General features: G+C 37.8%; 4 protein-coding genes and 1 long non-coding RNA gene across 9 annotated transcripts; 2 read left to right on the forward strand and 3 right to left on the reverse strand.

Moving 5' to 3' along the window:
- Positions 1 to 2275: 2275 nt before the first annotated feature.
- LOC143463544 (uncharacterized) lies at positions 2276 to 5150 on the forward strand. The gene is made up of 2 exons (XM_076962066.1): positions 2276 to 3358; positions 4071 to 5150. Exon 1 carries the CDS (start codon positions 2287 to 2289, stop codon positions 3286 to 3288), a length of 1002 nt encoding a protein of 333 aa, XP_076818181.1. The 5' UTR covers positions 2276 to 2286; the 3' UTR covers positions 3289 to 3358; positions 4071 to 5150.
- Positions 5151 to 6068: 918 nt separating this feature from the next.
- On the forward strand, positions 6069 to 9341 carry LOC143463553 (syntenin-1-like). 2 transcript variants are annotated; one of them, XM_076962078.1, is made up of 8 exons: positions 6069 to 6257; positions 7150 to 7273; positions 7426 to 7581; positions 7664 to 7797; positions 8017 to 8192; positions 8314 to 8485; positions 8603 to 8694; positions 8859 to 9341. In XM_076962078.1, exons 1-8 carry the CDS (start codon positions 6207 to 6209, stop codon positions 8908 to 8910), a joined length of 957 nt encoding a protein of 318 aa, XP_076818193.1. In that variant the 5' UTR covers positions 6069 to 6206; the 3' UTR covers positions 8911 to 9341. The 2 variants fall into 2 exon arrangements, with proteins under 2 accessions (XP_076818193.1, XP_076818200.1); XM_076962085.1 differs by having other exon boundaries at positions 6071 to 6257; positions 7150 to 7261.
- A 706-nt stretch (positions 9342 to 10047) lies between these two features.
- LOC143466943 (protein DDI1 homolog 2-like) lies at positions 10048 to 14408 on the reverse strand. The gene is made up of 7 exons (XM_076965001.1): positions 14023 to 14408; positions 13397 to 13602; positions 13102 to 13310; positions 12134 to 12374; positions 11738 to 11909; positions 11536 to 11592; positions 10048 to 11458 (listed from the first exon to the last, which is right to left on the reverse strand). The coding sequence occupies exons 1-7, from the start codon at positions 14311 to 14313 to the stop codon at positions 11219 to 11221; spliced, it is 1416 nt and encodes a 471-aa protein (XP_076821116.1). The 5' UTR covers positions 14314 to 14408; the 3' UTR covers positions 10048 to 11218.
- Positions 14409 to 16696: 2288 nt separating this feature from the next.
- On the reverse strand, positions 16697 to 22154 carry LOC143468498 (uncharacterized). Of its 4 annotated transcripts, XM_076965771.1 has the most exons (16): positions 21909 to 22154; positions 21592 to 21843; positions 21174 to 21303; positions 20488 to 20617; positions 20186 to 20320; positions 19915 to 20078; positions 19661 to 19790; positions 19414 to 19576; positions 18897 to 19078; positions 18614 to 18803; positions 18358 to 18493; positions 18135 to 18271; positions 17857 to 18022; positions 17525 to 17660; positions 17306 to 17432; positions 16697 to 16824 (listed from the first exon to the last, which is right to left on the reverse strand). In XM_076965771.1, exons 1-16 carry the CDS (start codon positions 22064 to 22066, stop codon positions 16815 to 16817), a joined length of 2346 nt encoding a protein of 781 aa, XP_076821886.1. In that variant the 5' UTR covers positions 22067 to 22154; the 3' UTR covers positions 16697 to 16814. The 4 variants fall into 4 exon arrangements, 3 of the variants coding, with proteins under 3 accessions (XP_076821886.1, XP_076821894.1, XP_076821877.1); XM_076965779.1 differs by having other exon boundaries at positions 18614 to 19078; positions 21961 to 22154; XM_076965762.1 differs by having other exon boundaries at positions 18614 to 19078.
- A 1447-nt stretch (positions 22155 to 23601) lies between these two features.
- On the reverse strand, positions 23602 to 24273 carry LOC143469307 (uncharacterized). Its single transcript, XR_013119097.1, has 3 exons — positions 24032 to 24273; positions 23835 to 23952; positions 23602 to 23757 (listed from the first exon to the last, which is right to left on the reverse strand). It is a non-coding gene; the product is annotated as an uncharacterized LOC143469307 (long non-coding RNA).
- Positions 24274 to 27349: the final 3076 nt, after the last annotated feature.

Below are 27349 nucleotides of genomic sequence, written 5' to 3' on the forward strand. Positions count from 1 at the left end.
CTTCAATCAGCAAAGCTAGAGATGAATTCGTTAAAAACTTTGTTATAACTTGTTTTTCTAAACATTTATCACTTTCCTATGTTAAGCTAATGTTTTGTGCTGCTCTCTTTTGTTTTGTATGCTGTATGGGTGCATAACCATGATGACATAGACATCAGCTAAGGTATTTTACATGATTGCTTACTTACTGAATTATAAACATTAAAATATAAGTTTTGTTTTTTAAGTATAAAACTTTTTCTAAAATGTTATTAGCAAAAATTATGTCATGCAATAACAGCATTCTTATCGTAAACTTTGTACAACATTTACTCAAAAACATTTGGTAATCAAAGAATTATGCTTTGCACAAGAAAATAATAAGACTGAAAAGAATTTACTGCTGATAAATCCCAACACACATTATTTTGTGTTTGACATAAATTTTTCATGAGTTGGAGCAAAGTAATCAGAGTCTAATTGCAGTAATTTGCGTTCTTGTTAGTACTTTTATCATTGATTGCCTTCCAAAGTTGGTCTGAGTGTTATTTGGTTAATTTGTTATTTTTAATAATTTAATGAAAACATATTGGTAACATTTTGTTGATTTGCAAGAATGGCGGTAAAAGGATGTTTTTAGGAATCTGTTTCTCACATTTTTTTATGTTTTGTTAAGTGGAATATTTTTAGATTTTTCCCATTTATAATTATAAATGGGTTAGGGATAAATGGATTATAATTATAATCTTTCTATAATGCGTATATCATCTGTGTAACGTACAAATTAGAAGTTGTTCATTCCAATTATATGATATGTGCTAATGAGCTATATGAACAAACATTGCAAATAGCTGGGTAATCAAAATTCCAAAGAGCTTGGTGATTGCGTGCAGTCACTGCAGTATTTCGATTCTCAGTACTATTGAGTGAGTTGTCAGTGAACATGTTGTAGTTGTTTAGCCATGTTATTGCGGTATTTTCTGGTACTTTCTGATTGGCTAACTTTCTGGTATTTATGAGTATTGCTTGCACTTGCAGATAATAAGTAATACCCTGGGTTCGGTATATGTAGAAATCACACACATTACCACATATTATATCATTCTATCTGGTCAATATAAGAGTTTCAAGATTACGTGTGCATTTCTAATACCAATAGGGTGGAATTCAGGCCTTTTTGGCCTAAAAGACTACTAAGTGATCGGCTTCTATAAATTTGCCGGTTACAATCTGTGTTTAGAGCCTAAAGCAGCGACCTCTAAACTCTGGGTCAATATTTAGGGTGTACCGACACTTAATCACGCGACACTTGATCACGCGTCGCTTAATCACCGACACATAATCACTAGGACACTTAATCACGCGACACATAATCACTAGGACATTTAATCACGCGACATATAATCACTAGGACATTTAATCACGCGACTTGGATACTTAATCACGCGACACATAATCACTTGGATGTCGGAAAAGCGTGAGGAAAATTCAGTAATTCAAGCTCGTGTGCATCTCTCTGTGGGGATGGCGATGTGGATGAAGAACCACAAATGCAGTCGAAGGTTGGCATTTTGGTCTCCAGTGCTTTTTCAATGCCACCACCCGACATTGTGGACTTTCATACAGGGAATTGAAAAATACATTCAAATGCAATGTGCAACGATTCTGCAAGGAATTGCTGGTACTCAACCTTCTATTCCAATGCGGTACAAGGCACTGAAACTGCGCGTGCAAAACACAGTTGACCGTTATCTGTCAAGCGAGATTTTAGTCTATCTTCGTGCAGTTGCTCACATTTCCCACATTGTAAATGTCTGATTAAATGTCGCGTGATTAAATGTCCTAGTGATTATGTGTCGCGGGATTAAATGTCCTAGTGATTATGCGTCGCGTGATTAAGTGTCGCGTGATTAAATGTCACCAAACCAATATTTAGAATGCAATAACTTTATAACACTTTTAACAATGTTTTTTGTCAAATGTTCGATTGATGATTAATTATTATTATGCTGTTTCCAAAGGAAGCTCTTTACATGGTTTGTTATCCAAGTAATTTACTCTTAAATTTTGCTGATGTTGATTTCTTTGTTCAGTGTTCTTTTTTCTTAACCTTTGCATGAGATGCAACTCTGAAATTTTGCAAACTACCACACTAAGCATAACTGTTATGGTCTTTGTTTATCATCTTATGCTGTGTTGTTCAAACACGGCGCGCAATGTGTCCAAATAGGTTTTATTTCAAACTTGACATTACAGTGTACTTTTTGTTTTTTTTACAATAGGAGTTTATAAGTGTTAATATTTAGTATGGATTGTCATCCTAGTGGTTTGCCAGTAGCCATTATGTTAAAAGAAATTAGCGACCTGATTTTGCAAGAATTAAAATCAATGCAACAAGATATGAATTTTGGATTTTCCAAAATGCAAGAAAACATGAAAGATATGTATTCCAAGCTTCTTGCAGAAGTAAAAAAAAGTGAAACCACAAACAATGTAATGCCAGTTGAAGAATCATTGCAACCATCGAATGTAGAAACTGATATTTGTATTGAAGAAGTTTATTCAGAGAAGGCTTCAGTCTGTCGTCATCTTATGCCTACTAAAGAAGAACCTTTACAGGATTGGGAGATAACACGATTTGATACTGGTGATGAAATTGCTCCCATGATAAAAAGTATTGTCCCTCAGTCAGAGATTGAAAGAAATGTCACAATCAAGGATGAAGTTTTCGATTTTGAAAACTTAAATGAAAGAAACTCACTAGTAGAATTCCACGCATCTCGATTGGATAAATGCACATCAAGTGATAAATGCATTACTAACAAGGTTAAGCAGTCTCCAATAAATGTTGAAAATGACAAAAACAAAGATTTCTGTTGCTCAGTTTGTGGTAAACCTTTCAAGCGAAAAGCACACTTGAAAGCTCATTTAAGGAGTCACACGGGGGAGCGGCCTTATCAATGCCACATTTGTTCCAAATCATTTTCACAATGCAGCGCTTTGCAGCGTCATATGACAATTCACACCGGAGTGCGCCGTTATCAATGCAAGGTTTGTTGCAAATCATTTTCACAAAACAGCCATTTGCAGACTCATATGACAGTCCACACTGGAGAGTGTCCTTATCAATGTCAGGTTTGTTTCAAATCATTTTCACAACGCAGTACTTTGCAAAACCACATGAAAACCCACACTGGAAAGAGACCACACCATTGTCTTGGTTGTGGGAAGTCGTTTAGACTGAAATCATTTTTGTCAAGGCACATTAAAAGGTCTCATCCTGGATCGAGCGAAACGTCTCTTTTATGAAGTTCGTTATTCATGTTCTTAATTTTATTTGGTGCTGTGCTTCAACGAAAGACAAAATTTCAAGCCTCTGGTAGGTAATTAGCTTGAGCTTGCATTCATTTTTGATTCAGATTTGTTTAATTTGTCTCTGTATGTTATCTTGCTTTCTCAATTTTTTGATTGCTGCTTTTTTTAGTTGCTTTGCTTAATGTCGGATTAAATTTCCGCTTTGAATAAAGAATTTTTTTACACCAGCAGCTTGTTTTGAGCAAGTTTTTGTGCATGACCTGCAATAAAAAGCAATCTATAAATCTACTGCAAAGAAAGTTGCTCAGAACTAAATGACAATGAGCATAAAGAATAAACATGTCTGAGATTAACACATTGATACAATTATCTTATCGTAAAATAACCTATTTTATTTGCTGTTATCCAGTTACTGTGAAACCGATCATAAAAACAATAGTTTTGTTCCCCCAGTTTGCATTTAGTTCCAGCACCAATTCACTTTCCAAGTTTTGTATTTAATTGTGAAGCATTTCTGACATTTTAATTGTGAAGCTTGAGATACATGGTTAAAAATCACACAAGTGTATATATATATATGCTTATATAAATGTACATAGTCATATTCACTGTATAGTATAAAGTATACGAAAATCTTCACACATTTTGTGGTCGTAGTAGACTATTGTAAATTCATTATTTGTAGATAAAGCTGACGAAGGAATTTGTCATCAAAGTAATTTTATTGTTTGTCGTTCCATTAGGATTTCTTTAAATATAATGCTATCTTTCTACAGATTTGCATAAAACCCAACGCACACTCTGCAGGCCACCGCATTGAGCAGTTTCTTCTGAATTTTATACATCGTTTTGTGCTACGTGATATGCTGTGTACTAGGGTTGGATTATCCGGATAACGGTTAACTGATTAACCGCAGTTTTTTTTCTATCTGATATCCGGATATAATTCTGTCGGTTAACCGGCTAAAAGAGTATCGTTGCTAATGCGTTTTACACTTTTTAGTAAGTTTGAACATTCTTTGTTACGTAGAGGCTACTCCCGCTGAGCGCAATTAAACCTTTGTTCACACTTCTATTGTCTTATACTTTCAACTACGGTACTCGTAAAATGCACGAGTGAAATTTACTATCACGTCACAAAGAAAGCATAATGAATGATTCTTTTAATAGAAGACTGCATTCTCATGGCAAGGTAAAGTCTGTGAAGTGTCAGTTGATAAGCTTTGGCTACAACCTAGTTTGAATTGACTAAATTTAAGAGATGGAATTTAAACGTTTCAAAAGTGATAATCCAGTTTGGGGCTACTTTCGACGAGGGCAAAATTTGAAACCTGTGAAAACACGATTTCTTGTAAAGGTGGATCTACAGGAGCAATGAGAAACCACCTTGGTTTAAAACATAAGGTCCCGTCTACAGGATTCCACAATTGATGCATTGTGCTTTATAAGGAGGGCGTTGCAGAAGCAGTGAACATTAAATTTGCGTGATTTTGCTCGTATTCGCTCGTACTGCGCGTGTACGTAGATCTACAATAAAACTGCGTAATGATTTTACAATCCATTTTTCATGCAAACCTCGTGAAATCTATTGTCTCACTTAGCAGTTATTATCCGGTTAACCGGTTAGATAAATTCCAAATATACGGATATATCCGTTATCCGGATAGTAAAAATTATTGATATCCGAACTAACCCTACTGTGTACCCCACGTTGTAATGTGTGTTATTTTTACTTTGCATTTGTCGCACACTTTGTCAAAATCTTGCTTTTTTAGTTAACAGTTTAAAAGTAAGATGTTACTTCGGCTAATAGGTTACATTATGTTGCGTTCACGTAAATACAAGCTATTATGGACTGCTATGTATTCTGCGGCCAAGATACTTTAGTTAGAAAAACGAATTGGTTTTGATCGTGTTAAATTGACATAATCTGCGCATATATCATGTGACATAAAAAAATGACTTCAATAAATGTTAATTGCAACACAGAACAAAGTCAAATATACTTGGTTAGGAACATCACCAAATAAGTACAAAAACACGACAAATTATTGCTCTGATGAAATAATTCTGACATTTTGAACTTATTCCAATGAAGTTATTGTGTTATGATACAGCCAAGGTCTTTCAGAAAATGGCACGTTACCACCACCTTGTGGAAAAATTAAAGAGCTTTACTTGCCACTAAAGTTCGCACTCCAAAAGAATTCAAACAAAGGTGAAGCAAATAGAATTGAAAAAAGCTTTTGTGTGGCAACAAGGTGAAGATAGTAATGGTCCTCAACTACAGATGTTAAAATGGCGGCTTGCGCCCCTAGAAACAGGAATGGGCCTGATTAGTCATGAAGCAGGTTAGAGCAAAATTTGCTCTAAGCAGCAAATAAGCACAGTAAGTTAACATTTCTGTTATCCTGTATTTAATATTTACTTGTTTTTCAAAATATTTTTGAGTTTAGTGGTCGTGCTGAAATTGAGGTATTCGTTTCTATCGGGTCGATTTTATAAATCCCGCCGCATTTGCCAAAGGTTTTTCCCGTACATCGTTTGTTTACGGGGATTTTATTTTTCTCACCTGGCCGTTACAGCGGTTAGCACTTTCGTTGCCCCACAAACAATAAAGCAAGACTACACGTACAGGTTGAAGATTCTAGACGCGTCGGCTTTTCAAGCTTGAGCGGTTTCACGAGCTATTTCAAGCTATGTTTCACGTATCACGTGCCCTTGTCACGCGACGTCAGAAATCACATGAGCTAATACGTCATGGAGAGGATATTAGTCGCGCAATTGTTATAAGGGCAGTGCTGTTGTTTCCTATTCATTCTACGTGAAAACGATTTGTACGGTTACAGATAGTTTATTTAGATTTTGCTGCTCTTTCGTTGATATTTGTTAGAAGTTTGTTTGCTACGAAAATGTCTCTTTATCCATCGCTTGAAGATATGAAAGTGGACCAGGCCATTCGGGTAAGCTTCGGTTTTAGACTTTGCATTGATCTTAGTAAATTCCGCATTAACCCATATACAATTACAGAAAGTGTTAAAACTTTAGCATGTAAATGACTGTTGGCTGGCCAATCAGTTCAGCTGCATTAATTATTGTTGTTGTTTAAATAATATCTTTTAAAACACGGGTCTAGTTATTACAGTATACCAATGACAATTAAGTTCTGTTACAGCCTTATTGTGTTCACATTAAAACACTTTTTGGGTCTAGTATACTATTGCGCAATTAGATCACGTCACAATTTAAATAGCTGGAAACTAGTATACAAAGGCATCTTGTGGTTGTGCGTTGTATACTAGACCTACATATATGTTACCATTTCATATCAAATTACATGACAGTGTTTGAGACCAAATTACATGACAGTGTTTGAATGTTGATTACATAATATTTGTGTAGCCCAGGGTTTCTCAACGGGGGGTGTTCTATGGGGGCCACGACCAGATGCCTCACTAGTGAGCTATAGTGTAGTGGTAGGGTAAGATGGGGCAAAGGGGACACAAGTTTCTCTTGTATTTGTGCTTCTGTGCAAAATTAGTGGCATGAAGGCTACTGCACATGCAGTAGTGAAGTAAAAAGTGTTTTGCAATCAACAATCAGCAGTTTTTATTGATGACCACAACACCACCGATTTTGAGGGTCATTGTAAGGGAGCCACGAACCATAAAAGGTTGAGAAGCATCGGTGTAGCCTATGCTTTAAGCACAATATCTGATACATTTACATTAAGCCAGCCTCCAATGTTTTACTGCCTTCATTTATTGCATTGGTCTCAGGACAATGCTGAGACCTTACAGCTTTTGGTGTCGAGTTACATCAACATAATATAATCTGTTGACAATTTTCTTGAAGGCCCAGACACAACAACACCAGGATCATGCAATGGCTCTCAACATGCAGCAACAAGAGATGGCTGCTGCCGGGGTTCCACCCCGGGCACCCTCTCACCCAGCTGCCTCGCAAGGTAACCGTGCCGGTTCGTGAATTCCAAACTTCCTCTTGCTGTTTATTACCTTTCTATTAGTCTCATGCTTACCCATTGTTTGTGTGCTGCGGAAATGTATTATTTCTTCAGTGTGATCAAATTTGTCCGAACAAAAACAAACTTGTAACATTTTATGACTTTAGGCGGCCCGTCACCTGTCGCCAGCTTGTACCCGTCCCTGGATGAGTATATGGGCATGAATCTTCAGTCTGACGAGGTTCGACAAAATCTTGCAGTTATTCCATCACAGCCCTATCAAGTACCAGCTGTTGTCACACAAAGACCGTCACAGATCACAGGTGGATTGGACATTTTTCCTCACTATGAGCTTTCGTTATTTCAAGCAGCAATTTTAATCTTTGATATTTTCCTGTTCGACAGGCATGGTGGCCCCAGTCAGTACCCAGGGCATAATAGGAATGCAGAGAGCTGAGGTGAAGCAGGGAATAAGAATGCTCATTTTGTGCAAGGACGGAAAGGGGAAGATGGGTTTAAGGATCAAGTCTGTCAGCAAAGTAGGGCATGGTTATTTATTTCTTAAGTATTTAACTTCGCTTACTCTGAACTACAGCATTCTTCGCTATTACAATGAAACCAATAAATAAGAATTATTGGCATTATTACTTAACAAAAATTGTGGTGTATCCTTCAACAGTTGGTGTATTTGTATTTACTTAATTAACAATTGTTGTTTATGTATTTCAGTCGACTTATTTCTTAATTTCCTTTTTCAGGGCATTTTTGTTGCTTACGTGAGCAAAGGTTCCCCAGCTGCGATGGCAGGTTTAAGATTCGGAGACCAAATCTTGCAAATTGACAATGAAACATTGGCTGGATACAGCACTGATAAAGTTCATAAAATATTAAAGAAGTGCAACCCGCAGAGAGTGGAGTTTGCTGTCAGGGACAGGTGATGAGATTTATTGACAATTACTTCAGTCCTTTGGTGCTGATTGCTCAAGCTAGTGCTGTTGCATGTTTAGTTTCCTGGTGAATTTTCCAGAAAAATCTCACATCTTTTTTGTTTTTAGGCCGTTTGAAAGGACGATAACTTTGCAGAAAGATAGTTCTGGCCACGTTGGATTCGTGTTTAAGAATGCTAAGATCACATCATTGGTGAAAGACTCATCAGCAGCTCGAAATGGCCTCCTCACTGATCATCAACTCTGCGAAGTGAACGGACAGTGTGTTATTGGCATGAAGGTAAGGTGGATATGGATTTTGTTTTTGCATCGTTCTGGTAGATCACATTCTATCTCACACTGTCAATGGTATTTTTACGATCTTACTCTAAAACAATTTTATGATTTAATCGAACAGGACAAAGAGATCCAGGAAATAATGATCAGTGGTGGACTGACAGTCACTGTGACGATCATGCCAACTTTTGTGTACGAACATATCATTAAGAGGTTGGTTAGGTTGTTTGTGCATGTCGTAATGGTTGTATAATAAGTTAATAACCGACCACATAAATTGCACAACTTGCTTCTACTGTATTTGTGCCAGTTATTGTTAATTATTTATTAACCACCATATTCACCTGCGTGGATGTTAAACCAATGTTGTCACACAGCATGGGAAGCGGATTGCTCAAGGGTCAAGACCATTCGATACCGGATATCTGAGGACGGGGAATCTCTTCACGTGCAATGTAAATAAAATTGTAAAAACGCCGAAGTTCGGAAGCAATATCTCAGCTCGTTGCTGCTTAGGGCTAATTTGTTGTTGTACAATTCTTTTTCGTTATGAATTATACTTTTTGTCCATACTTGGAGGATTTAATGCGACTTCACAGAATAGAGATTACTGACAATCTGTAAGGCTTGGCTGCCTTGCAACTACTTCACTGCTTAATCGTGATTATAAGATTTCTTTTCCACTTTCTTATTTTTCATGATCACATATTATGCATGTTAGCCGGCTTGATCCACGCCTGATATACAGCTGTATAACGCTGGGCTGAAGTATTTAGATATTTCTTATTTTAACTTTTTTTTAACTTTCATTACCCATGTTTGTTTTGCGTAAACTAAAAAATAAAAACGATCTGTATTTATGTTTGTTTCTTGTACATTCGTCAAACAAAATAAATGAGGTTACTTGCCAAACTTGACCAACCACATATACACCTTGGCGTAATAATCACTTACTCGCCATCCGAACCAACAATTGGGCAAAATTGACGGAACTAAGCGTCGTTATGCGCCGTGGATCTGAAAAGATTTCGGTTGAGTAGGAGAATGACAAAACCTGAATCTTAATCCCAGAATTCATACCTGACAACTTTTGTGAAGAAATTTAAGTGCGCCTCGACTGCAATGGCAGTACCGTTGGAAGCTGGCAGGCTGACGTATTTGAGCCGTCGTCTTTCCGGACTGCATACCGAGCCCGAGATCTTTGAGAAATTATGAGCGTAAAATCTAATCTATTTATGCAAATAAACTTATTTGTCTGCACATTATACTTTGACGACTTTTTCAGTAGGCTACTGATTTTGTTATTGTTTCATTGTGCGAACAGCACCTTCTGAATTAAGCTGAAGGAAAAAATCCTCAGGATTTCAAATTCATGACTGTTTTGAGATTAATTGAAAATGCTACAACTTCCAGAATCACCTTAAAGCTAATTGGTTCGTTTTGTTGGACACCTGAAATAGTTGTACGAAGACTACGGACTCATAGCTCTGTTTCTGTAGCTGCGTAATAACGTTTCAGATTAAACAGGGCCTCGAGTAAGTTTGCTGAAACAACCAGGACAATACACAGTGGGAAAAGAATTTATTCTGCTCAGAGAAGAAATACAACAACAAGGTAATGGAAGGAGGTGAAGTCTCTGCTTCAAGGTCGACGGAATGACAAAAGCACAATTATCGTAATTACAACCTGGCTTGTGTAGTCGGTGCAGGTCTTACATAGCTGTGACCTCTTCTTTCTTGCAGCCACCAAATGCTCGTCTCTAGCCATGGACCCGCAATACCAGGAGCTCTGCGCGCTATCGTGACGTGTTTAGGTTTAGGGCGTCGTCATTATGACGTGATTTTTACGATGTTTTGCCACGAATCTGTCAGCTTAGTATTACTTAGTATAGAAATATATATTTGACTTAAAAGCATTATCAGTTTTTTTAGGGAAAATACAGAATTTGCAGCAAAACTAGTAACTGGCGACTGGGCTCATACGAAGCTATGAAGAATTAAAAACTAGAAAAACCTAAAAATTCTAAAAACGGTAAAAATTATCGCTCTGGCAAAACCATTTATAAAACGTAGGGTGTCATTCACTTGACCAAGTTAACGAAATCTGTAGTATCTAATCCGATTGAACCACGGCCCAGTTTGGCCAGTTTTTTTTGGTGACTTCGCAGCACCTCGCAATGTCTTCAGTGACACGCCTCAGTTGTAAATTTCGCAATCGTCCTTTTAACTGGATTCGTATTGACTAAAAACTGATGACACTTGAAATATATATTTCTACACTTGCACCGAGCTAGCAGGTGGGTGGGAGATGACATTTTATCATCTGAGTTCTACTTCACCGGATCTTCGGCTCATATCCAGCGTGAGCCTCAAGGCTCATTAATCGGGATTACGTCATAGAATGAGGGGTGAAAAGGGTCATTCCCAACAATTAATTTTTCGCCTTGAGCTTTTGCTGTGATGTCATAAATAAGAAATGAAAAGTCAAAGCTTTTCCGCATCGACTTCATGGCCATAATGTAAAGTGTAAGATTGCAGGAATAAAAATACTTTGAAGTCGCAGTTCCCAATAAAATCATCTCACAACAGGTCACGATCTGCCGAGTAAGATATCGACGAACGCTGTGGACATCGAAGCAGCCTTTGGGACAACCCCGGTCGTAGGACAGCGGCAGCCGTTTTAATATAATATAAAAAAATTAAAGTGATTTGGTCCGGGCTGGAAGCACCTCTGCAAATTATCTGCTCATGTTCTTCATCGCCAGGCTGACCGCGGCCCTCTCTACGTCACCGTTCGTCATTCTGAGTTCGTCCTCGGCCGCACTGCGGGGAAACCCCATTGCTACCAACTGTTCGACCTTGTCTCGGTTCACGCTTGCCTGCCCACTAGTGGTCGATTTGGGAACCTTTGCGGCCGGCGCTGATGACGTCGGAGCTTCATTTCCTTGGTCATGCTTCGACGCTTCTGCGGCAGATTCCTGCAGAACATCAGAGGTAATATGATTACATCATAAAACATGTCATTGTTGCATCACAGAGAGAGAAGACAATTTACCAGCAAAGCTTTGTTAATCTCTGCTTCTTCATTCTCGGCGTCGTCATTCTTTGATTCCTGAACGAAGTCAATGCAAATGGTTAAAATTGTCAAATGTGAAGTTGAGAGCAGAATCCACGCATTTCGACTTTCGAAAACTATTGCAAACAACTTCATCACATAGATATCACATTATTTAATGCAAATTTAGCTCTGTAGGCACCAGAATTGCTTTGTTAATGCTGGATTCGTCATTGTTCATGGACTCGTTGTTTGAGGTTGGGTCGTGGAGGCGGCCGTGTGAAGGAAGCTCGTTTTCTGACAAAAACGTCGTCTTCGTGATTGTCGTGCCGATGATCAAGGAATTCTCTCTGAGGTCGATCACACACAGATGCCTGAAATTGTTCACACTCAATTAAAGCTAGGATATGTCATACAGTTGCATGTATTTGCTCTCATCAACTGCAGATCAACATAACCGGCATCAACAACTAACCACGTCACGCTTCTAAAACTTTCAGATTTTTTCATTCACCGCAATTTGCCTTCAATTATACATAGATAGTCATCAAAGCATCAACTGTCAGCAATAAGTGAGTCAATGAAATCACTGTGATACCTTCTCAACATATCCAAGCCGAGTAAAACGTCCATCGGTTGATCCTCCAGGATTGAGAAAGAGCACTGGAGGAAAACATCCTCTATCTGGATCTGTGCCAAGTGAATGCGTCCGACAATTTTCTGAGTCCCGACACCTTTCGCGATTCCTTCCCATCTTCTGTCGACGAGTCTCATAATATTGCACCGATCTGCACATGCCGTGCTCATTATGGTCATCTGTGCGCCAGAATCCACGAATGCTGGTAATTTGAAACAAAACGTGCATTATGACGTAACAAAACTGATATTACATCATAACTCATAGAACATGTGCAATTGTACACTCCCACTTTAATGGAAATTCCACAATCATGTCACTTTCGAGATATTATTAAGTATATTTGTAAAATATTAGTGATTTCAAGTCATATTTGTGCTTGTTATAAGGAGAGCATGGCTTGATATTTAGTAATTAACTGATAATTGGTGATATTATATTTTTCATTTATAGCCTTGAAGTATTTCATCATTTGCAAAAGATACCCATGACATAGATTTAAGCACAAACATGGAGGTTTTTAGGCCAAACGTTTCATAAAAGCTCTATGTTTTCTATCTCAAACTGTCCGGTCACATTTGTCAGAGTCAGTCAAAACATCTCTTTATACAATCTCTTCATGCTATGGCACAGATCAAATCATAAACAATGACATTACCAGGACATTAGCCTTATGGGCAGCCTCATTGTGTGGATGAATCCCATCGTTAATAAACAATGGATGCCCAGTGGACAACCATTCAGCTTAATTTTGAACCTTCAAGGCAAAATCTGATTACAATGACATGAGACACCAATAGAAATTGGGACATGTTATAGCCACACTTACTCAGGTAATCCCTTAAAATTTTCTGACATCACATAATTCCAGGAAATACAACAGTTTGCAGGAGGAACACGCCAGAAATGGTGGCACAATAAAATTTTACCTTTAACGTGATGTCCGTTGACCCTGAGATTGATCCAGAGCATGACAACCTGGCCGAAGCTCTCTGGCGCCTCCTCAATGGCCATGTTCATGTTTTCTTCGATGTTCTTCTTCTCGATCGCTTCTGCAATTTTCTTCTGCACTTCAAGATCAAACGGGTTGGCGTTCATCAGCTCCATTCTCTCCTTCTCAGCTTTCATATTTGCATCCCTGCATGAACAGCGGGATTCAAAATGTCATCAAGGTGCACTTGTTCAACCAATCGGTCAATTCTATGGTTGATGCTGAAATTGAACCTGATTTTTCCGAGCTCTGTTGAGAAACGCTGAATATCACCACTTATCAGGGCTTCAGCGAGTTGTGGATTTCGCTCCTTGAGGAGGGCGAGGTTGTGAGGGCTGTTGAGGAACCAGGACCTCAGTGTCGCAGGATCATCCATGTTTGGTCGTTGTGAGGAATGTGCTTGCTGCGACGATGACGCTGATGATGGTCTGCTGGGCACCTTTCGTAATAACAACACTGGTTAAAATGCTTAAGCATATTCCATGAGGGTAACTTCCAAATCATAAACAGAAATCTAAAGTGTCACAGTGATATGATGCCAGTAGGCTCCATGTGAAATAGATGTTTATACAAAACTTTCTTTTGTTTCTTTGACGTTTCCGTCATAATTCATTATTTTCTCAGAACTAGAGCAAACGATAAAAAGGAAAAATTTCTCCAATCGCTAATATGACTCGAGCAGAGTGAATGAAATACACGAACACAAAATTTCCTGCCAATGAGCGAGACATAAAAACATTCAACAACTCACTACTGCAAGCATTTGAGCTCAATATTACCATAGTTTTAGCAAAAAGCAAGATATCTATGGCCTATCTAGCTTTATGATGAGTAGATATTTGCCTGGTTTGCAAGTTACCTTAACATTGCTGAAATCAATGCGAGGAACACTTCCTGTGGCTTGGCTTGGTAAGTTTTGAGGTAGAACGGCTGTTTGCAAAAGAAACATGTCGTTGTCACGGACATCGTACGACCCCAGAGACTTTTCGTTATCTAAGAGTTCCTGGCTGTTGAGGAAGACTTTCATCTGTGGGACGGATACTCCACATTCAACGGAACAAAGAGCCTTGAAATCCTGCAGCAGTAAGTCGAGACCAATGTCCAGGCTGAAGTGTTTGTCTTTTGAAGGGCAGTAAACATTCACAATCATGTTTGCAAATGAAAAGGTGATATACCTGGCTACTACTAACAAATGCTTTAAGAAAAAAGATTTTCAATTTATCTGCTTCAATAAAAAATTGTTATAAGTTTCAATCAGCCTTTTACACCACTGGTATGTTTCATTCTGCCGTAGTGGAAAGTGTAGTAACTGCACGCACGTGTAGACGCACAAGATTCATCAGTTTAAACAACAAACTTTTTTATCTTCATGCAAATGTTTATAATAAATAAATGAAGAAGCGCTGGTTATTTCACCGCCAATTTATGATAAACAAAGAATTGATGCTTTAGTAAATGTAAATGCCGTCACATTAAAATTTTTGTCTTTGCACAAACGATTACTTATAAAAATCTGTTGTAAAAACTGTAGTCTAGTCGTTATGTGTACAAACCTCAAATGCCAAATTTTAACACAACACTTGGTAACTTACAAATGATATGAATAGACTAAGGACGAATGCGGACTTAAAATTGCTTACTTGACCAAATGTTGACTTTTTAGAGATGTAGCCTAGTTTGTGAAGGCTTTTCTTGAAAATCTGATAAATTCCCAAAGTAGGCTACTTTCTGAAATTTGACCTAGCCTAGTGTTTTTCATTAAGAATTCTCTTTTATTAAAACATTAAGCTTTCCTCGTTTTCCCAGTAACTTACTGCCCCTGCCCGCTTACTGGGATTTCAATCTAAAGCGTTGTGTTTCTGAAGCTTCCAAACACGTCATAGCGGTAAGTGTGTCACGCATGACCTGGCATGCCGGCCAAGAATTTCGGTAAACAAAGAGAAGCTGTTTGCTTGAACACCAGTTTATAATAAATCAAAAAAACTGCATGAGTTCTACGGGAAAATTTCCTTTCCGTGCACCGAATAAATAGAATACCTAAATTTGTGCCATGTCGCCGAAAATGGCGACGACTAATAGTCTACTTTGTACACAGAATAAATCTGGCTTATGTCGCAAATTTTCCACTGGGGGAGCTGACATTTGTCAAAATTTGCGTTTATGAACACACGATTTTTTCGTCGAAAACTGTCATGCTTTCCAGTGGGGCACGTCAATTGTCTACCTGTCGTCAATACCATAATACAAGTTATAATAGGCCTACAACTTATCAAGCACTTTTTAGACAGTGGCATTAAAACACAAACCTGCCTGATCGCAACATTTACTGACTTCAACGTTTCTAGTTGTCAAACTCACGAACTAGGCTGATATTTTCCAGTTGTTTCAACAAAGAGACGAAATTTAGGTCATACTTTGCCGAATTTGGGAGCACAAAAGTAGGCCACAACAGGTTCAAGCAATTAAATTCTTAATACTGGTTCAAAAGTCCACCGTAATGATCCTACTTTTTAACTGTTTAAAGCGAGCTTTCTCCATTTTCTTCTAAGCTATAATCTTTAATTATCAAATCAACTGTTTTAAAAGGATCATCATTATTCGTATATATTATACCGTATTTTTACTTTGCTTTCTTTTATTCGGTTTCATTCGTCAGAACTTCACAGAAGTCAGTTGGACAGAAATCATTTGCCTTCACAAGTTTGTGTGGCAATTTCACTACCATCATTAAAATTTTACAAGATCATCATATTAAGTCTTCATCATTGCTGATCGTGGTTAATCCAAATCAAAAATCTCTTACAAGATGTTCTTTGTGCAAAATCAACCACAGACATAGATATATATCTATAGCTATATCTAAACCGGTTAGCATCTTAACTTTCGCTCAGTACAGTTAATGGCGAAAAATAAACAATACAACACAAAATACCGGTAACAAAGCGCGATACCTTTCCCCATTTCGGTCACTTACTTTTGCTATAAATTGTAGGAGTAAATTAAACCTGTAAGTTAATGCTATTTGTCGCACGAAATAATAACGAGTTTTTACCTACTGCAGTAGCATTTGCATCCAGTTATCCAACTCAAAGCTTAGTTGCCGTGCTAGTCAAGTAATATTTCAAGCAGTAATTTTTTGAGCAGCTCATATCAATTTGGATTTGCGCAAGTTCCGATTGACAGGCACATTTTTTCTAACTTTTTCTACATCGTGTTTCTGAAATTAGGGAATGTTCACCAGGACAACTAAACAGCAGCAAGCGTCGTTAATATTTCGCACAAGCACATTACAGCGGTGGCGACACTGGGTTTCGAACACGGGCAGAATTATTGCGAGCACAGCATTTTAAAGACTCGGCTAGCGATTTTTCTGCAGTCATTTTTACTTTGCACTTCTTTCTTTTCATCCCAAAATCATCGGCAAAAAATTGTAAATTGGGTCTGGTTTACTGCATGTTAATATCTCTTATGTGCTTACAACAGGACCCATTAGAGAAGATTCTGCCAATTAGGTTTTTTGGGCTTTGTTCTGCTTGTAAATTGAATTTAATACTTTATTTACACGACTATCGTAAAACGTAAAAATGCTTTAAAAAATCCGAGAGTTCTCCAAACAAATCAACATCTATTCGAATATCTTGCAGCATCTTTTCAGAATATCCTAAACAACATAAAGAAACAAAAGTCTGCATATTTAAATGAAAACTAAGTAATCTACACCCAGCTTGCAATCTTTGTTTGTAAAGCAGCACCAATGCACAGTTGTTTTACGCATTGCAATGAAAAGTGCAGTGTGCTAGGTCCATGTTTACTTCAAAACTCAAACAGTCGGCAGGGAATTTATCCTCTTTCCACCACCATTGTGACGTTAGAGACGATAATTGCCAGGTATGAACCACTCACGCATGAAAAGCGCGTGTAGTTTTTATTGTATAGCCACCTGACGTGGTTACACGTCACGGTGGCCGACTGTGTAATTGCTTTGTTTTTCTGCCATTTACCCTGGATTTTAACGTAAAACACGCGTGGGTACATCAACAGCATACTGCATGTAGGTGACTCTATTTTCAATCTTAAGACAAACTTATTTTGGCCATGAACTTGTGCTTAAGTCCAAAGCGTTGCAAAAAAGTTGAACTTACCTCTGCCTGGTGTGCCTCCGTGAACTATTTCTCCATCGGTATACGAACAATGTGCACAGTAAGGTGCCTATGACGGATAAAATCACTGAAAGCGCAATTCTGCCACTGGGATTGGAGTAAGTTGAAACTGAAAAGATTTTAGATTCTCCATCAACTAATGCAACTAAAGTTAGTGTTCCAATGGTAAACCTTGCTCAGACAAGAGAAGCGAAAGCCTACCATTTAAAGTAAACATTTTGTCGCTTGAATCGCATATGAAGTCATTCGGGAGAAGAGTGTCGACATAGGCGTGATGGAGTCGAAGCGGTTGATAACAGCGGAAGCGAAATTCCGTGGTCGGGTCTGCTTCGGTTCTCTGTCAAATTATTTGAACTTCATGACGTGAAATTGACTTTCAAGGGTTGATAGGCTTTCAAAGATAGCTGATTAGCTAAACGATTATAGTTAGCCTAAATACATGTAGGCTACAAACGAACTGTATGCTGCACAGGTTACAGTTTAACAAGTTCTTGCCAAGCCCATTTTGGGCTACGTTGGGTGCTGAAACGTACATTTTCCAGCCACGTCATAAAAGGCTTCATTTTGCAATCACAAACGAGTTGATTTTCCCACAATTCAACGTTCAGTCTCTCCTGGCCAATATTTGAAAAAACATTGCCGGGAATTGTGGTGAGTTTGTTCGCTGATAACGTCAGTCGACTGAGTTTGGCAGCTCCGCTAAAAAAGACAGAATCGTTTGACGACAATCAACACAGAAAGAAGACTATTCTAAGTTATTTGATGTTTATGCTCTTTTCAACTGATCGAATAAATTGGATGGAAATCTGACTTGAATGCATCAGGTGCAATGCTTGATATTCTGTTGTTGTGGAGATACAACCACATTAAATTTTTGCAATTGCTGAATGCTGAGTCATTTACGGTTGTAATGTAATTGTCACTTAAATCAGCTGACGTCATGTTTACCTGAAATCAAAAAGTTTTTTCAATTCTCTGTTGTATGGTCATATTAAGTCTAATTACTCCCTCAACACTCCAGTAGGGCAAGATACCAGTTTTCCTATGCTCGAAGGAACTGAAAATAGAGACATATTTCGCAGGTAGACACTCCTCAGTGACAGGTTTTGCATAAAGTCTTCGTTGAAGGACTTCACGGGATTCGGGCCAAGATAAAGATAGGTCAACTTTCTGCAATAGAAATAAAAATTTTAGACAGAGCATGAAACATAAATCTGTAACTTTTTTAGATCTCCACCACAAGATAAAAATACACGTATTCTGTGTAAAAATGGCGGATTGTAAACCTACCCGTTGTGTTGGAATAAATCACTTGGAATGTTGATGATCAGGTTATGCTGCAAACCTATGTACGTCAGACTTGGAAAGCTTTTAAGGTGTTCTGAGGTGATTACCCTTATCTTGTTGTACTGAAGCACCAAATAAGTCACCGACTTGAACGTGATGTCAGGAGCGGGCTTCACAGACTGGATGCCGTTGTCTGTGCATAAAGAATAGCAAAGAAGTGAATAGCAAAGTAACATAAGGGGCTGCACGGACGGTACATTAACGAAGAAGTGATAATTGTTCAAACTTTGCAGGTTCAGAGTTTTCAGCTTGGTGAAGTTTTTCAGTCGGGAGAGGTCCAACAACGGGATGTTATTTGCAGCCAACGATATCATAGCTACGTCACTTCTGATGTCATCAATGGGGATTTCTTTTAACTTAGCCTCCTCGCATCGAACACGAGGTGTGGACCAACCTATCCAAGATGACCTGGAGAAAAAAATAAATCGAAGTAGGATCGAGCAATTAGACAGACAGAGTTTTACTGATCATTGAAATAAATATGAACAGCTATGGCAGAAGTTGAAGGACTGGAAAGCGTCACACAACGTACTTCCGTACAACTTAGCAATACCTTGTTTATTGTACTATATGTCGTGCCTTAACGAACTGCAAACTTAAACCTGTTATTGATCTGTTTAATACGGTAGACTCGCAAAGCATAACGCACACCCTTTGTTTATTCAACGCGCGTATATCACAGAGCTTGTAATTATCCCACGTTGTTAAATTTCAAAGGCGGGAAAATTGAAGATTTCATTTACCAATAGTTTCTTTTGTTCTTTTTCGCGGTTCCCGGCGGCGGGTAGTACTGCTTGAAATGTTTGTCGTAACAAACACAAGTTCTTGGACAGAGTGACGTGTTTGTGTTCGTGCTTGCCGCGGTGGTTGTGGGGGAACGGGTGGTAGTAGCTACCTCGTTGCAATCTAGAAAGCAGATATGAATCATAGAAGATGTTATCCGTTCCGTTTCTGATCGAGGAAAAGTTGAACCTTAAGCAAAGAATCTACCGGTCCATGACTGGTCATCGGATTCGCAGGAGAAACTTTCAGTTTTTATTTCGTGAGATTTCTTGTTGTGGTTTCGCAACGGTTGCTGACATTTGTAGCGAATCTCGTTTGGTATGTCGCGCCCCACAAGCTGCGGTAAGAACACGGGAAATCTTTATCTCACCGAACTCATCAATCTGATCACTTAATGTTTTAACTTTTATGCTTTAGGTGAAACAGCAACAAAGCGTCATACTTTACAGTAAAACTCTTACCTCGTTTTCAAATTGTTTGAGCCAACGCAAGGAGCAGTTGCAATTTAAAGGATTTTCGTATAAATTGATTTTAAGGAGCGGTTTGCCGAGCTTGGTAAAAGTTCCTGCTCGAAGGCTCTCGATCAAGTTATCCGAGAGATCAAGTCTTCGCAGCGAAGATGCCCCTGGACGGACAAAATTATAGACATCATAATATTTTCAAATTACATCAGGATAGTGATCTAGCCCCGTTTACACGACCCAGTAAGAATAACTAAAATCAAAACTTTACCATCAAAGGCCGCGCTTTCTACAGAAAATATTTTATTTGAAGAAACCAAAAGTCGTCGCAATTGGGAGTTTCCCTTAAACGATCCGTTTTTAAGCTCTGTGATGAGATTCCGGGAGAGATCCAAGCCGGATAAAGCTGTTAGCCAATAATGGGTTAATTGTAAAACAATCGACATCTGATCATTTTTATGTTATTTATTGGACAATACTCAAGACTTAAAATCTGGTTAAAAAAAAAACTATAAACAAATAAAAGTTTTAATGAAGCAAAGTCAAATTGCGTCATCGATTTAAATTTCTAACTTGAAGAATTCGCAATTCCAATCGGGACTTTGGTGAGATTACAGCTTTTGAGGCCAAGTTCGTCCAAGTGAAGATTACTCAGCCAACCAGCTTCGAAATTCCTGAGAGGATTATTTTGTAACCCTAGATTCTGCAAGAAGGGACATTTATTTTGAAACACGTCATCATCAAATACAGCAGTACAATGCCCACTTCATGCGCGGTGATGTTTTAGTTTTTAGAACTTAGCATTGAAACACTAACAAATCAGGAATTAAACCGTGAAATTTGAAGTTACAAAATTTTTGAAAGTTCATTTTTTGAAGTTACAAAATTGAATGCTCTTTAAGTGATTGAATTAATTGAGCAGGGAGATTGTCACCGCCACTTTCCGGGTTAAGAATTGCTCGCTTGCAGGAAATGAATCGCTCAAAATCCCACAAGACCATTTTGGTAAACAGGAAGTAATTAAAAGTGTGTTCAGCCTTCAGAGAACAATTATTACCCGCTTTCTGTATATTGGGCACAGACTGAGGTGCAATGTAAATGGATTGTTAAACCAACGAACACGAAATCCCCTTCGACCTTTATAAATGTGACACGGAAGCTTGTCAACACCGAACATAACCGCACATTAACTGAAGCCTTTACACTCCTCCAAACCAAGAATGGCATTTCTATACAAAGTACCACAATTGAAATCTTACGAGCAGGTTTGGTGTGAAGCGGAAATCGTCTTTGGATATGGAAGTGATGAAGTTCCTTGATAGAACAAGAACTTCCAAGTTTGGAAAAGATTTCAGTCCGCCAGTGGGCACCACCGACAACTTGTTATCGCTAGAAACACACAATATAAGTTGGTTGTAACATTGCGCAGGAGCACGACCTTTAGGTGTTGGCGAGTGTGTCAAGGCAATGATTTAATGCGTCACAGGATAAACAAACCTCGCCTTTAATCGGATGTGACATCCTATGCTCAAGCAATCTCCATGGTTATCAAACAAGTTTATTACAGCTAACGTTTTAAATTGAAAATATATTTTTGTCGTGATTAAGGACTCCTTTGCTGTAGATGACATACTTAACATAATCCACTTTTGAATCTTAGAGTATAACAGAACTTACAACAGCGAGATGAAAGTGACCGAAGGCAGGACAAGACCTTTCGAGGATGCGACTATTCTCTGCACTTTGTTCGACATCACCTCCATGTAGGAGAGGTTCACAAAACCGGCAAAGTCGTCGACGTGGAGCTGCAGGAGTCGGTTACGGAAGAGAGTGAGTGTCTTCACGTGACCGATGTCGCCTGAGACTTGAAACCTGGTCAAGTTTCGACCAGCACAGTCCAGATGGGGCGGGCTCATTTTGTACACGTCACTGTGAAACATTGTGACGTTAGAACACGGAAAGGCTTTTGTGAAACTCTTCTACTAAGCTGATACCTTTTGAAAGGAACATCATCTACTACGGTATTCGTGAGAAGACAACCATTACCGAATTTCTGAGTTCGATTCCCGTCACTGACACTTTGCCCATCGCTAAAGAGAGTAAATACACCGAGCAGTAAGACTAAAAATATTGTCATGTCCAGACTTTTCATTGAGTATGATGAAATTAAAAACTTCAAATTCTCTCTGAATGAACCAACCGCTCTGTCTGTAGCTAGTCATGTACTGCAATACAGCGCGCCGCTGGTAAAGCGATAAGTTTTCTCTTTTTCAAACTTTTTTTAAACCACGTTCAAAGTTAAGATGTCTATGACGAAGGAAAGGTTTCTTTTACCAAGTGGTTGTGAAAGTAATTAAGGTTAATCAAAATGTTGTGCCGATGGCAAAGACAGTTTAAAATAACAGTAACAATGACGACAAAGACCTAAATGAATAACAAGCTTTCATCACACTTTGTGGGATGAAGTCAGAATATATAAATTCTTATATCGATGCTTTAATTGTAATAATGAAACACCGTTTTTCAAATAAACTTATTCTTCTTAACTATGACGTTTGCTTATGAATAATAAAAAACATAACTAGGTTGTAAGTTTTCATCCAGTGGTACCGCCAAATAAGACTTTCTGCTTATCCCTGCTTTCCAAGTTGTAATTCCACTGGGTATTATTGGTTGATTGCGGTTATTATTAATATTATCATCGATAGAAAATAAGAAAAGATCGGAAGCCATCACGTATGGTCACGTGGTTGCATGTCTGCCACACATTTTTTTCTTTTTCTTCGCTCTGGACTCAAAAATAAGCACGACTAGGAAACGAAAGACGAATACCACCTTAAACAGTGCACAACAGGAGAAAGCAATCAATGTTCCTAAAAAAAACAAAAAAAACGAGACACTATCTGCATGTATTTAATTTTGGTATCTCTTTGGTACAAAATGGTATACTAAAGGTGTCAAAATGTCCAAAATACGAACCTCTGCCCTAAAAATAGGACGAAAATAAGGACGCAAGTGAAAATAAGGACATTTCTTAGAAATTAAGGACAAAAATATTTTGTAAGACACGGACCTTCAAAATAAGGACAATATGGCAACCCTGGCTATATACTTGTACTTGTAATGTTGCATTCAACGCTTTCTAATGACTCAAAAGCTTATTTCGACTCGACTTTAATAAAAACATCGCCAAAATGTTATTGCAAAAATACAAAATAAAAAACAAACATGGCAAATATTAAACCTGCAACAAACATAAGATAAAAATAAAGTTTACAAAACTTGGGCAACTAGTTACAAAAGATTAATTTTAAAATCACTTTGACGTGAAGTCCAACTGTCAGTGTCAATGTTAGACATAGACATCCGCTATTATAATTAACTTCTTAAATTTCAACAACAAGCAAATAATGATTTATGTGGATAATTGTGTTAGAATTGATGGTAAAGGAAAGCGGTATTGTTCCAATATATCGCTGTGATTCGATTCCAGATTCCTGCATCGACGGTTTTCTGCATCGGTCGGTAAAAGGACTTTGAAACATTTGGACGCGAAATCGTCGTTCACAATTTCCTTTTAATAAAGTTTAAATATGATTATGTCATATAATCCATGTTTATTTTGAACGTTGAAATAATTTATCAACGATTCTATTTTAGTTCATCAAATAAGCAACAACTTGTGAACAAGCGCCGCATAGGTACTGGCGAGGGGATTTCCCTGAACACTTTGCAGCAAGTGGGGGGTCGATGACCTTATGATGACCCTTATGACGCTTATTGCAAAGTTTGTTTCTGAAGACGACCTGCATTTTTTGCTTTCACACTGGATACTTCTCTTTGCTTTATAAAATGATTTAAATTAAGCTTAATTAAAGATATTTGCTCATTTATAAATGATCAACTCATGCATTTCTTACACAAGGTGGTATTAAAACTCTGATCAAGTTCCATGAAATAAAGCCAGTAATGTAGTAAATGTTGAATCCCGTAAATGTTTGTCAAATTTTCGGCGCGATTTATTGCGACCAGAAGATTCTAAAAAATATACGTTTCAAATAAAAAGAAAAAATTAATAATTTAAACTAAATATAAAGTAAGTCGAGAAAATATTTACACTCAACAGGTTTCTATCAAACAACAAGAAAGTTTCCATCAACTCAAAATGAAGGGAAACATAATTTGCGAAATCGAAAACCAGGTTCGAGGGTCATAGTCAGTGGTATGTTGCGTATATTTGACCGGTTAGTTGCTTCTTCTTCATTATCAAGATCTGGTGTAATTCAATATTTTTAACTAAAGTTCATTATATTATGATTTTAATTTCCAGCTACATTAAATCAATGTCACACATATTAAACGCCTGTAGATTGTTTACGTCATAACATTAAATTTTTAAAGTTGAATTGAAATTTATTTTTGTAAAAATCTGCTGGAGCAAGTATAGTACTTGCCAAAACTCACTAAAACAAACCGGAATAATATTTCGGCATAGACATTTCAAAGCACGCTGAAGTTTTTGAATTCGGTGAAAGAAAGCAGTTCAGCCACAATGTTAGGAAGATCGTCTCTTCTCCGTTCATCCATGAACGCCATAAGAGTGCATAAACATCCCAATGCTTCATCTGCTAGTATTTCTGGAATCAAAAATTAATGTTTTCAATAAATACGATTGCTTAACATATACAACAAAGCGTCAATATCTCTAACGTTAAATAATCAAATCAAAACGTCCATGATTCAACAATCCTTAATCCAGATAGTAACTAGGAAACTAAATCAATAACGATGAAATATTTACATAAAATGAAGTTTAAACGAAATACATACCATTTTCGTTTAAATCGACATCTGCTATAGTCCACAACAGGTCTCGTAGCGCGTAGTACAACTCGTCATAATTGAGCATTGGAAATAATTGAAACGTGCATCGTCCCTTCTTCCGTCAGCTGTACCACGTTCTGGGGCGATTTTCAGAAATCTTACAACAAAGAAGAACCCACAAGTGAAATTGTGCAATGTGCATTGAAATAGCTACCAAAGAAACTCCATGAACGCCAACTTATCAAAGAGTAAATATACAGGTGTATAATGTGAAGGTTTTAACACATGTCACAAACTACATTTGTCTTTGCAACTTACCCATTGAGAATTTTATTCAAATCTTTGACACTTGCGATGAGTAATTGCATGGAAGGGTTATAGCCGTAACCAGCTCTGCCGGCATTTTTGTCATATTGATCGACAATTTTCTGAAAGACGTTAACTTTTGCAGAGACTGTAAAATATTTGTAACTAACATCTGAGAAAAGTTAATGACATGACCAAATAATTTATTTCTTACTCGAGTCGAACTTAAGTTGAGATTAGAAGCAAGTCAATAAAGTATGGTGACGTCATCTTAACGTATGGTGACATCATACTACGGATTAGGTAACCACACTCAAAGTCAAATTTAATCTGGTTGACAAGTTATTTCAAAGAACTTCAACTTGTGATAAAAATGTTGAGTTTTGTAATTTTTACGAATTAATATTTTGTTGTTCCGTCTATAGCCTGCTATGATGTGATTTGAGTCGAGTCAAGCCTTTGTAGAAAGCGTCAACATGCGAGAATCACACGAATCACACGTTTATGTTGCAAAGAATTTTGATCCTTACTACAACAAGCTTTGAAAGTTAAATATAAACATAAGCTTAACTCAAGTCAATCGCAGTCCCTGCATCCGTATTTAAGTAAATCGAAATAAAAGAAAACTTACAGATTACCGCAAAACTTGTCATTGTCCTGGAGATTAACTTGATTTGGTCAAGAACCACTGCAAAAAATTTCCAAGCCGAAAATTTCTTTCAAAAAAACAATAGTCTAATGAAGTTTTATGTCATAAGGTAAACAATCGATGCCTATAGATAAATAGAATAAAATATAAAAAAGGAAATATTTACAAAGTTAAGGACGGAATGAATCTTTATAAAGTGCAGTGCAGTAGAATGACACAACATATTTCGTGAGCTCGAACACGTTATCTGTTTAAAATACAGGATATGACCAAAGAAATACCAGGATTGATTTAACGCTAATCCAGAGACATCACACCAACGTGTTGAATATATTCAAGTGACTACGACTACGTCACGTGGTCATTGTCCACCCGCGGCCGTTAACTAATCTACCGCTGTTAGCTCATTCTTCGGCTAAACAAGAGGCGACCAACACGCCGATCGTAATCTTCTTCGAAGTTAAATATTAGTACAATGTAGCACATCATCATTCAAAAGCGTTTTAGATGTTTTCTTCTTACCAATTATTTAAGCAAGGAACATGTTCTTCGAAACGATTGAATATTTTATTCGCAAAACCTATTAAGTAGCCTTAGTAAATACGTTGACATGAGCTATGAAAATTTCTTTGCTAGTCGATCATTTTGATGCGCCTTTGCTAAAGTAACTTACAAGCCTAAGAAGTTTGGGAAACTTTGCACCGAGCTACGTCTCATGAAACAGCATTTGCTAAACTCGCATTCATTTTTCACGCTTGACCGCTCTTTAATTTAAGGCCAACTTGTTTATAGACTTACCCTTAACTTTAAACCCTTTGTTGAATTTTATCCGCTGAAAACTTTCCCATTTACTTTAGTGTATTATACTTAGCAGCATTTCATATGTTTCACTTCCGTGCTTTGTGGCCACATTCCCTTTAAAGCGTCACGCGTGGAACTTGTTCAATGCTTTTAGCGAACTTTGTTAACATATTTGATCCGAGCTGTGTCGGGATTCTGGGTCTGGTTATCAATATACTTACTCGACAATTGTAAGTAGCCTCATTTTAAAATCGTCCCCTCCGTTGTGTGTGTTTTGACAGTTTAATTGTAGGATTCCTCGAATAACCCAAACCATATTTATATGTTGAATTTTCGATTCGGTAGAAGTGTTGGAAAGCTACATTACATATCCAGTGTAACGTAGAAAGATTGTGGAATAATTAGAGCGCCGTAAAGTCGACATAGGGCTTCAATGTAAGCAATTGGTCCCTGATTTCACTTGTCTTGCCTAATAGGCCAACTATATTACCTACGACGACGTAGATATTTAATTCCGAACTCCATTTGTGTTACCTTGTTGGTCTATGGATAGGTCTCAAAGCCTACCTTGTATGTAGTTGATCTCCGATTTTGTCTTATCTGGTTGGCCTTTGGGTAGGTCTCCAAGGCCTGTTTGTAGTTTATCCCGGATTCCGTTTGTTGTACGGTGTTGGCCATTAGATAGGTCTCGAAGCTTATCCTGCCGGCAGTTGACAGTAGGTCAGGTCGTGAGACAATTATTAAATCGCGTTAAAACAAAGCGGGAAGAAATGAGTTACTTTTCGCATGAGACAATTAACAGCCCAATTATAAACGGCCAAGCTGCGGATCTCACAGCTGTTAACCTACATTTTA

This window comes from Clavelina lepadiformis, chromosome 1, assembly GCF_947623445.1.
Source record: "Clavelina lepadiformis chromosome 1, kaClaLepa1.1, whole genome shotgun sequence".
In the NCBI taxonomy this organism is placed as follows: domain Eukaryota; kingdom Metazoa; phylum Chordata; class Ascidiacea; order Aplousobranchia; family Clavelinidae; genus Clavelina; species Clavelina lepadiformis.